At 40.4% G+C, this 12,133-nt stretch overlaps 1 protein-coding gene across 1 annotated transcript in view; it reads right to left on the bottom strand.

Annotated features, from left to right (window-relative positions):
* Window positions 1–11,239, bottom strand: part of LOC150083259 (U3 small nucleolar ribonucleoprotein MPP10) — a 184,136-nt gene extending 172,897 nt beyond the window's left edge. Inside the window, exon 1 of the mRNA XM_090378453.1 lies at window positions 11,089–11,239. Within this exon, the coding sequence (XP_090234579.1) occupies window positions 11,089–11,153 (65 nt within the window). The 5' untranslated portion in view covers window positions 11,154–11,239. The remainder of the gene's footprint in view (window positions 1–11,088) is intronic.
* Between the last annotated feature and the right edge of the window lie 894 nt (window positions 11,240–12,133).

The raw sequence follows: 12,133 nt of genomic DNA, 5'->3' as shown, positions 1-12,133 counted from the left end.
ATCACCGTGCAAGGTGCCTAGTCTCCAGCCACTGCAATTTGCAGAACTTAAGCCTCTCTTGGTAAGAGGATCCCTTCATTCCCCTCACCAATCTTGTTGCCCTTTTCTGTACACACTCAAGTAAATCTACATCCTTCCTAAAATGAGGCCTCCAGACCTGTACGCAGTACTCAAGGCATGTCCTGACCATTGCCTTATACAGAGGGACAATCACCTCCTTTTCCCTGCTAGCAAAATTCCTATATATCATTGACAAAACCCCATGACCTGCCCTGGCAGCCTGTCTGCATTGTTCAGAAAACTTCATATCTGACTGCACAATTACTCCCAGGTCTTTTTCATTTTGTGCCACACAGTTGGTACGTTTCTCTGGGGTTACTTCTACCCATATGCAGTACTTTGCATTTGTCAAGGTTAAATTTCAGTTGCCACTTCTTAGCCCATCTGCCCAAATTATCTAGATCCTGTTGCAGTAGCACACTGCCATTACTGTCATTAACAACCCTGCCAACCTTTGCATCATCTGCAAACTTCGACATTAAGCCTGATATGCCTTCATCAATATCATTGATAAATATACAAAACAACAGTGGACCCAACGCCGAACCCTGTGGGACTCCACTAATAACATTAGTCCACAAAGAGAAGCACCCATTGATTACCACCCCTGTCTTCTCCCACTTAACTATCCTTTTATCCATTGTAGCAACTTACCCTTAATACCATTCTTCTCCAATTTGTACAATAGTCTTTCATGCGCAACAGTGTCAAAAGCTTTGCTGAAATTAAAATATATGATATCAAAATTATTTTTTGCATCCAGTTCCTTTGTAACCACATCATAATATCCTATCAAATTTGTCTGACAAGACTTTCCCTTAACAAACCCATGCTGTGTCTGAATTATTGCTGCAGTCTTGTCTAGATGATCCTGCAATGCATCTTTAACCAGTGACTCCATTATTTTATCTGGAACAGAAGTTAACCTAACTGGTCTGTAATTACTCGTGTCACCCTTCGATCCCTCTTTGTGAATTGGGGATACATTTGCACATCTCCAGTCCGTGGGAACCTCCCGAGTCCAAAGATGCTCTCATAATTATGGCCAAGGGTTTGCTTAGTTGCTTTGCCGCCTCCTTTAATATAACTGGATAGATCCCATCCACCCCAGGTGTTTTTCTTATGTTTAACTTCAAAAATTTCTCCTCCACTTTGCTCTCAATCATTACAAAATCATTAAGTATCCTGCTACAATTTGATAACCTTCTGCCATTTCCAAACCTTAATGACTCCTCGTGTGTGAATGTAGATGCAAAAATACTCATTCAGTTTGTTTGCTATCTGGGCAGGATCATCAACAGTCGATCCATCGATATCAAGTGGACCAATCAGATTCTTCCCCTTCCTTTTAGAGTTTATATAAGTAAAGAAATCCTTGCTGTTTTTCTTAGCATCTTTTGCCAAGGATTTCTTATAATCCTTGGCAAAAGATGTATATAAAGTATAAACATGATTTACTCCACACGCTGACTGCTCATGCAGGCCCAAATCATCACCGTGTATATCCACATATGTTCCTGCATGCACATATACACCGATGAGTCAAAATATTATGACCATCGAGTCATTATGCAACTGCAGGTGAAATACCCTGCGTGCATGGGTCGGGACATGGTATAGAAAACACCTGACACTGAGCTCCATTAATCAGTGTTACTCTTGTTCTTCAGATGGGAAAGGCAGCGGACTTAAGCGAGTTTGACAAAGGGCAAATTGTAATGGCCAAATGACTGATTCAGAGCATATCTGAAACATCATGGCTGTTAGGGGTGCTCAGGGTCAGCCATGGTTAGTAACCACCGAAAGTGGTCCGAGGACGGAAATCCCACGAATGTGTTGGACGACCACAGCTCATCGATGCTCGAGGTGTACGACGGCTCTCCCGGATGGTACGTGGCAACAGAAGGGCAGCTGTGGTGCAACTCGCCAGTAATTGGAATGCTGGTGATGGGAGTAATGTGTCGCAACACACAGTACATTGAACCCTGCTGAAAATAGGGCTGCATAGCCGTAGGCCACTCCGAGTACGCATGCTAACCACGGTTCACCGGCGACAGTGCCTATAACGGGCATGCGAGTATCAAAACTGGACCTTGAGTGATTGGAAGAAGGTCGTCTGGTCCAAAGAAACACGTTTCCTGTTGCACCATGTGGATGGCTGGATACGTGTGTCATTTACCTGGGGAAGTGATGGTGCCTGGATGCACACTGGAATGAAAACAAGCTGGTGGCGTCATGCGTTGTTCTGCTGGGATACCCTGGGTCCAGTCATCCATGTGCTGGGCAGTGATGTCTACCACCTACCTAAATATCATTGCTGACCAGGTACACCCTTTCATGGCAACGGTCTTCCCCTCTGACGGTGCTGTCTGTCAGCAGGATAATGTGGCATGTCACACTGCAATAGTGTGACATGTTCGCGGAACATGAGAAAGACTTCCAGGTATTTCCCCGCCTCCAAATTCCTCCATACATCAATCCCATCAAGCATCTGTGGCTTGTGTTGGAACTGCAATTCCGATCTGCGGCATCTCAACCATGGACCTTACAGCAGTTAAAGGATCTGCTGGTTACGTGTTGGTACCAGATACCACAAGACACTTAGAAATCTTGTCGCATCCAAGCCTCACCAGGTGTGAGCTGTTTTGGCTGCACTTGGAGGACCAACACCATATTGGGTAGGTGATCATAATGTTTTGGCTCATCAGTGTGTGTGTGTATATATATACACACACACACGTTAATTCGTTCATTATAATCATTGAAAATCAAGGCCTGTTATCAAGATGTACATATACATGGTGACCTTCAATGGCTCTTTGAAATTTAAATTTTTTTTAACTTAGGATAGCGGTTCCAAAACTGTGCAGCACCGCAGAGTGCCACAGCAAAGCATAGGGGTGCCGTGGGATATTTTAAAATTTCGAGGGAAACAGCGATACTCGACATTTGTTGGACACCGCACAAACTACTAGCTTGGGGTAGTTCACAGTTTCAACATTACTTATTAAGTTATGTTATTTGGTTTTTAGGAGCATTAGCAACTAAGGCCATATTGCTCTGGGATATCCGGTGGTCATTCCCTGACCTTTCCGCATCCTCCGTATTTGGTGGTGACGGGCTCGAACCCCGGTCTAATCAAGAAGCGCATTGCTGCTCCTTCCCACCTGGCTATAGAGGCGCCTACTTATTAAGTTGTTTGGACCTAACTACTCAATAAACGGAACTTTTATGTATTTCTTTTGGCCTAGGTGTGCTGTGAAAAAATTACCGATCCATTAAGGTTGCTGTGAACCGATAAAGTTTGGGGCCTACTGACTTAGAGAAAAAATTATATATAATTTTTTTTTTTTTTTTTTTATGTGAACCCCAAACACGAGAGGTATTAAAACCTATAGTACTTAGTACCGTGCTTGGGTTGGAGATTGAGAAGACGAAAGAAGATATTTGTTGACATTGGACTTGAACTTCTGTAGATTGTAATTTTCAGGAAATACATATGAAGCAAGGTTGTTCCAGAAAACGGCAGTTGAATGAATAAATGAGGAAGATGAAAAGTTGGTTCTGTGGGTTTGAAGTTGGACAGTAAATGGATGTTGGCTGGTGGCGGCACGTGTTCGGACTATTTTGAAAGAGAGAGCGGGAATTATAGAAGCTAATTCAGAAGAACAGTGCCCATGGAAGTATCTGTAGAAGAGGCATGCAGCAGAAACAGTACGTCTATGAGACAGCGAGTGGAGAGACTCTGTTAGAGATGAATCATTAATTAACCTAACTGCCCTCTTCTGAATGGAATCAAGAAGCCTGAGAGAGGTTTTGGGGGCACCACCCCAGATGTGGGAACAATATTCCATGGCAGGGCGGATTTGCGATTTATACAGAGTGAGCAGCTGTTTGGAAGAAAAGTAACGCTGAGAGCGAAAGAGAAAACCAAGTTTTTTAGATGCAGAGGAAGCAATATTTGTAATGTGCTTGTGCCAAGAGAGATTAGAAGTCAGGGTAATCCCCAAAAGAGATATATCCTTTTGCCTAGAAATTGGAGTGTCACTAAAGATAAGCATAGGAGCAGAAGAATCCTTTTTGCGAGATATAAGACAAGACTGAGTTTTAGAAGGGTTGAAATCAACTAAGTTATCTTTGCCCCACTGGAGAATTACGTGAAGATCAGCATTTAGGGAATTGCTAGCAGATTTTCGAGAGGTTGAAGCTGATTGAGCAGGACAAGGTTTGTCAAAATGGAAAGTTGAATGCAATGTGCTATCATCGGCAAAACTATGGATAGGATTTCCAGTCAATGGAAGAAGGTCATTGATATACAAGAGGAAAAGAGTGGGGGAAAGAACTGAACCTTGGGGGACACTGGCATTAGTGGAGAAGTTAGAAGACAGAGAGCCATCAACCATCACCCTCAGTGAGCGATCAGAGAGAAAACTGGATAACCAATTACTAAAAACAGTTGGCAAACGATAAGATGGAAGCTTGTTTAGAAGACCTTTATGCCAAACACGATCAAAACCCTTTGAGATGTCAAGAGCAACTACTTGTGTTTCACTGAACCCTTCCATTGAATTAGTCCATAAATGGGTAACATAAGCCAGAATATCACCAGTGAATCGACACTGATGGAATCCATACTAGTGATCGTTGATCAGACGGAAGGTTTCTAGGTAGTTTAAGAGTTGGCAGTTAATTGATTTCTCCATTACTTTAGAAAGAGTAGAAGTAATTGCAATGGGACGATAATTGGATGGGAGGGATTTGTCACCCTTTTTAGGAACTGGCTGGATATGAGCAAATTTCCAAGCAGAAGGAAAAACACCTTTAGAATAAGAAAGTGAAAAAAGGCGCCAAAGAATAGGTGTAAGTTCAGGAGCACAGGTTTTGAGAACAAGTGGAGAAATACCATCAGGACCTGGAGCTTTCTTAGCATCGAGATTCATCAAAATCCTTCTGATATCCTTTTGACGGAAGACCACAGGAGGCATTGAATGGAGTGTGTTGGGAATGGTGGGAGGTGTTTTACCAAGATCATTAATACATGAGCTGGAAGAAAAATGGGATGCTAGCAGGTCAGCTTTATCCTTGGCTGAAGAGACAATAGAACCATCTGGTTTGGACAGAGGTGGGAGCAGAGAAGGGCAAAAGTTGCGGCCAATAGCTTTGGCAAGAGACCTGAATGCTCGGCTACCATTAGGGCAAGAAGCAAGTTTTCTACTCTTAGCCTGTTCAAACTCTAGTTTGGACTGATTAATAACTGCTTTACAATTGTTGTGAGGTTTGGTGTAGGCAGAAAATGAAACTGAAGAATTAGAAACAAGCCAATTATGATATGCAACATTCTTCTCTTGGACAGCCTTAGCACATTTATTGGAAAACCAAGGTTTAGATAAAGGCATAGATTTTAAAGTGGAGTACGAGATAAAGGATTCCATTCCTGCAAGAATAATTTCACTGACACGATCTGAGCAAACGTTGACATCAGAACTTTTGAAACAGTAATCCGACCAAGGAAAAGAAGAAAAGAAGTCTCGCAGGTCATCCCATTTTGCATTCTTGTAATGCCAAACAACACGAGGTTGGGAATAGCCATGAGATAAAGGTTCCATTGGAGAAGAGACTATCACCAAGTTGTGATCTGAAGTGCCTAAAGGAGCTTTCACTTCGACTGTGTACTTAGAAGGGTTGTTTGTGAGAAAAAGATCAAGTGTATTGGCTGTATGATTAGGATTGTCCGGTATTCTTGTAGGTAAATGAACAATCTGTGCTAGGTCATTAGTAATTGCAAAAGCCTCAGCATCTCGACCTGCTGGGTCGGTGTGACTAGAAAACGGAAGCCAGCTGGGATTGTAAAGATTAAAATCACCAAGGAAAATTACCTCACTGTTAGGAGAGTTGGACTGGAGAAAGTCAAGTTGCAACGAGAGGAAGTCAAAGAGCTCCAAGTGATTAGTCGAGTTGGGAGAACGGTAGAGACAACAGATGAATTTGACACAATGAGGTAGAGAGATTTTAAGCCAGAGAAGATCAAAGAGAGGAGATTCCAAATTGCCAAGTCTCTGACAGGGAATATCAGAACGGACATATGCACAAGTACCACCTTTGAGGCGAAAGGAATCATACAGCGAATAATTTGGGCATCTGAGATGAGCAGTAGTTGAATCAACCAATAACTGAGATTCTGTCAGAAAAAGTACATGAGGTTTGGCAGACTGCAAGTGGAAATGGACATCGTTGAGATTAGAATTGAGACCACGTATATTTGTGAAATGAATTAGGAAGTCCTTGGGAGGTTTAGATCTTTTCGCAGATAAGCTTGCTCTATTAGTTTGACAATTCATGGTGCATTCAATAGTAAGAAAAAGTGGGTGAGACATGCTGTATGAAGTAATGAAATTTTTGGATATGGCGTACATGTGGTAAGAATATACCCAGATCCTTGACATAACGTGGCCTCGACAATGCTCCCCACATACACACTACTCGGACTCCCTCCAGTCACTATCTGGCAGAGTAGAGGTAGCAAGATTATACACTAGCTGATCCGGAAGCCTCCTAGAGAGTTACCAATAGGTCCGGTCCGGTCCGGTGTACTAACTAGCGGCCGGCCTGCGAAAACCGTTTTAGAGCTGTACCCTCGAAATGTAAGGAATATTGGATCTCGCCACGACGTTCATCATAACCTCAAAAGTCATCAATCATACTGCATGATGGAAGAGATAGGGAAGGGTTGACCGGAACTTAGCTCTAGAGACTAAACATGGGTTCCACCACTTCAAGCCTCCAATAAGCAAAGTGGTGGTATTTCACCGGTTGATGAGAGTCATCTTCCACCTAGTACTGCCTGGTAACATAGAGGGGTGGCGTTCCTCCACGTGGTGTGGGCGCCACACCTCGACCCCTGCTTACGTTGGTTCACACCTGGGTAGTCACCCACCATGTACTTGTGCATGGGGGTTATACCCAGGATTACTAACAGTCCCACCATTGTGAAGGTGCAAGCAGAGGATTTGGCTGTCACAGACCGTCCGGACTTCGCCGAAATTGGGTCCACTTGACTTGAGTGTCACCCGAATATCAGTTCCATCAGCGTTTTAGACTCCCAGGTAGCAAGTACAGCTTGTCTGGCATATCTGAGAGAATGTCTGTGACGACCTCAAGGACCAACAAGAGGATCCCAATGAAGGGATCCTCTTGATAGGAGGATCCTTTCATTCCCCTCACCAATCTTGTTGCCCTTCTCTGTACACGCTCAAGCAAATCTACATCCTTCCTAAAATGAGGCCTCCAGACCTGTACGCAGTACTCAAGGCGTGGCCTGACCATTGCCTTATACAGAGGGATAATCACCTCCTTTTCCCTGCTAGCAAAATTCCTATATATCATTGACAAAACCCCATGACCTGCCCAGGCAGCCTGTCTGCATTGCTCAGAAAACTTCATATCTGCCTGCACAATTACTCCCAGGTCTTTTTCATTTTCTACCACCTTAAGTGTAGTACCACACAGTTGGTACGTTTCTCTGGGGTTACTTCTACCCATATGCAGTACTTTGCATTTGTCAAGGTTAAACTTCAGTTGCCACTTCTTAGCCCATCTGCCCAAATTATCTAGATCCTGTTGCAGTAGCACACTGCCATTACTGTCATTAACAACCCTGCCAACCTTTGTATCATCTGCAAACTTCGACACTAAGCCTGATATACCTTCATCAATATCATTGATAAATATACAAAACAACAGTGGACCCAACACCGAACCCTGTGGGACTCCACTAATAACATTAGTCCAAGAAGAGCAGCACCCACTGATTACTACCCTCTGTCTTCTCCCACTTAACCATCCTTTTATCCATTGTAGCAACTTACCCTTAATACCATTCTGCTCCAATTTGTACAATAGTCTTCCATGCACAGTGTCAAAAGCTTTCCTGAAATCCAAATATATGATATCAAAATTATTTTTTGCATCCAGTTCCTTTGTAACCACATCATAATATCCTATCAAATTTGTCATACAAGACTTTCCCTTAACAAACCCATGCTGTGTCTGAATTATTGCTGCAGTCTTGTCTAGATGATCCTGCAATGAATCTTTAACCAGCGACTGCATTATTTTACCCGAAACAGAAGTTAAACTAACTGGTCTGTAATTACCCGTGTCACCCTTCGATCCCCCTTTGTGAATTGGGGATACATTTGCACATCTCCAGTCCGTGGGAACCTCCCCTGAGTCGAAGGATGCTACTTACTGTAGTACCACGCTGGAGTTGGAATGTGGGCCGTATGGCACAGACGAACATGTTGTGATGGAAATGAAAGGATACTGTGTTTTTTTAAGGAAAATTTATTATAGTGTGTTACAGCAATGTCAGGCGTTGGAATGCAGTAAGTTATACGAGGCTAAAATCAGAGATAATGTTGCTCAGTTATCTTTTCTCCACTATCCTGGGATGTACTGCTTCATCATGCTTAATTTCATTCTTCCCATTACACTTAGCAATTTTAGCCTTGTTCAACTTACTGCATTCCAAAGTCCGAGGTTGCTATAACACACTAGAACTTTTCCCTGACAAAAGACAGTACCCTTTCCTTCTCCATCACAGAGTGTTGGTCTACACCCTATGGCCCACACTCTGACCTCAGCATGGTAATATGTACAGCAAGTAAAGTCTATGACCCTCTGTTCCAACTCCTTATTTCAACTTTTGTGATTACATTTTACTTCTTGCATTTATTATCTTTTCCTACTTTTTCTTTTCTCTGCCTCTGTCGGGTCAGCCATGAAATATATGTCAGCATTCCATATGTTAACCACTGCACTTAACCTGGCTTCCTGGCTCAATTATAATTTGGTTTCATTGTATCTACCATGTGCTATGTATATTGCAGGTTAGAAACAGAGGCTTTACTTCTTGCTGTAGGTCCCTTGGTTTTGACAGCTGACCTTTGAGAAAGACATTAAAATCATTCAATATGCAGCATTAAGTACTTTTAATGTATTATTATTTTTATTTTTTATAGGTACCCTTGTTTTATTCCATAATTTCGATTTCCTGTTTTGTAAGACTACCTACTCTCCCTTTACCACATTCATTACCTACTTATCTACATTTCTTTATGGTCGCTGTTTTCTTTCTACTGTATGCAGCAGTAACCGAGGTCTATAATCCTTAATGAATATTTATGCTAAATATCTGTATCCATTACTATTATATTATACTATATATATATATATATTTATACATATAAGTTTGTAAGTAGAGAAAGGCAAAGCACTAACATTACTGCACTCGTCATTACCGAGGACAAACATTAGTGTTGTAATGTTAATGCTTTGCCTTTTTCTACTTACAAACTTATGTAGCCATTATGGCTATTGGGTACCTTCTGCATAATTATAGCAGTGTCCCTGGTCCATAAACTATTATTAATAATATTTAAAGTGTTGCTTTCTTATATAAAAAATAATATATATATATATATATATATATATGTATATATTTATTTATTTATTTTATGTAAATGTTATGTATTATAGTTAAAAGTCATTGTGTGGCTGTTTAGCTAATGGGAGGCAAAGTTAGGAAGGTAATTAGGATAGAGATAGAAATAGACACTCCTGCCCTTGTATTACACCAATAGCAAAGAGTGTGGAAGTTTTAGTTGTAGGAAAGTAAAAACATATGACTGAAGAATATAAAGCTGGTGCTCAGGATATCCGAGAGCGCAATTTACCCTCCGTGTTAGTAACGGACCTGGTCATGGTAGATTTCTGCATTCGGAAGTGGTTGTATGTATATCTACCAAAATCTTATACTTATAATTAAAATTTTATTTAACATTAATGTATACTCTTATAATTATGTTGTCATAATTTAAACAAAGGTTTTAAATTAGTGGGTAACTGGCTGATATATGTGAAACGGTATCTCTTCAGGATGCCACACTGTTTCACTAGGTCAGCAAATTATGCTGAAATAGTCCATGTATACAGCCTTTAATGTTTGAACAGTTTCCTGTACATATACCTTAATGTTGTAGCCAAAAAAATTATTAAAATGAAATGAATTTATTTATTTAAATATGTACAGGTAAATGTGGCATCTACGTTATGTTACTTTTACTTTAAAAAATGTTAATAAAAATAAAAATGCAGGCAATTTAAAATTAATAGTTATAATGAAAAATTAATTATACATTATTAATTAAGAATATGTTAAAAAAATGGTGAGTAGTTTCATACAAATTATTTATACAAAAACCTCCAAATAACACACACACATGTACATATATAATCTCTTATGAAATAATAATGGAAAGGTAGGAAAAGTGCCCCAGATCAGATTATTGTCATCAAATTATTTATTAAACAGGGGCTCACATCTGGTGAGTATGGGCTTGGCACACTCAGGGTCCTGAGCTGGATAAATAAATAAATAAATTTTCTGTTTATACTCCGGGACGACCAAACGGTCAGAGGAGTTCACAAGATAGACAGAATACAAGAAACAGCACCGTATTCAGTGGTCACGGGCTTGAACCCCGGTCACTCAAGGCACGTGTACTTATGCACCCGCGCGCCTAACCACTAGGTTACGGCGGCCTTCCGGCTATCATCATTCTTGGTGATTCCATTCTATTTCTTTCTCTCTCTCACTCACAGGATAACTCGGGAATTGTTTTTGAGTGGTGCAGCATAAGCCTCAGGCTTCCTTACAACATATGGCTAATAATAATTACATCAGTCTGCAGCTACACTGCAGGACTGAAGCTTGTGATATGCAAATAATTATATCAAAATTCACTTTCTGGCGTTCACTCTGAAATGCTGCACGCAATGAAATTTATAATTATTTTTAATTAAACTTTTAGATTAAACTTAAATTTCTTTGTATCCTTTCATAAATTTAATTAAACAAGACAGATTTCGTAATAATCAAAGTTTATTCACAAGTGAATAAACTTTCCAAAGGAAGCAACAGCTGAAAAAGTACAACTCGCGAAGAATTCTATAACGACATAAACTTACTCTAAAAACGCTTCAGGTTGCTTGGCATAATTTTTCACTTGTGTTAAAATATCTGTTAATTCCATAGTATTTATAATGTCATTAATCTTTTAGCTCTCAATAACTTAAAACAAAATAACACATCGTGAAACACGCTACTCAAATACAACGAATCCACATTTCTTCTGTATGTATTAAAAAGCGACATCTGTACGATAATTCTAACAAAAGCAGAATTTCAGAATATCAATAAGTGCAGGACTTTCTAAACTTCTTTGATGCCGGCAAACTATGTACATACCAAAAATAATTTGACACCCCCCCCTCAGAATTTCAAATTATTTAGCACCTCCTTTCCTCCTTTTTGTTTAAATTGATAGAAAATGTAACGATTGCGCAATCTGGCCAGAGTAACCACCCATTCCAACAATAACAACAAAAACGCCGGTCAGCATCATATTTTGTTTCCGTCCCCCAAAAAAAATCAAAAAAAAAAAAAAAAAATCCGGCCTGTTCGGATCTCACCGGCCGCGGAAAACGAACTACGTGAAGAAGTAAATGTCATAATTTTAAACTTATTATAACCTATAAATTGCATCAACATATGTAGCGATCGCACTAAAAACATAACTGATATAACGGAATTTGGTATCAACTCTGTGACGCCACTGAGCATCCTCTTTGGAAAGCTCTGGATATCCAAATTGCTAGAATAAAAATTCTACTCAAACCCAGGCCTTTTCCACACGTCCTCCCATATCGTGAGGAAAAGGCCTGGATTCCAATAACGACGATAACAAGACAAATTTAAATGGGATTTTTCCACAGTGTGGCTGAGTTAATTGGTTTCATGCGAGGGCAATATGGTTATTTCTTCTGAATTTTTTTTTTTTTTTTCTGACGCATAGGAAAATTGGCGACAGAACGCAATTTACAGGCATAATGTATACGGCGTAATATGGTATAAGTAGCTGATACGCTTAAAACTTCACAACAACAACAACCACCAGGCACGGCAAGTTACAGAGCTAACGTCTTTTCTAGTAAGAGTGCCATTTTGTGTCCC

This window comes from Mastigoproctus giganteus, chromosome 7, assembly GCF_048544385.1.
Source record: "Mastigoproctus giganteus isolate SK-2022 chromosome 7, ASM4854438v1, whole genome shotgun sequence".
In the NCBI taxonomy this organism is placed as follows: domain Eukaryota; kingdom Metazoa; phylum Arthropoda; class Arachnida; order Uropygi; family Thelyphonidae; genus Mastigoproctus; species Mastigoproctus giganteus.
Note: the sequence above shows the minus strand (reverse complement) of the source record. Positions and strands in the feature narration are given on the sequence as shown.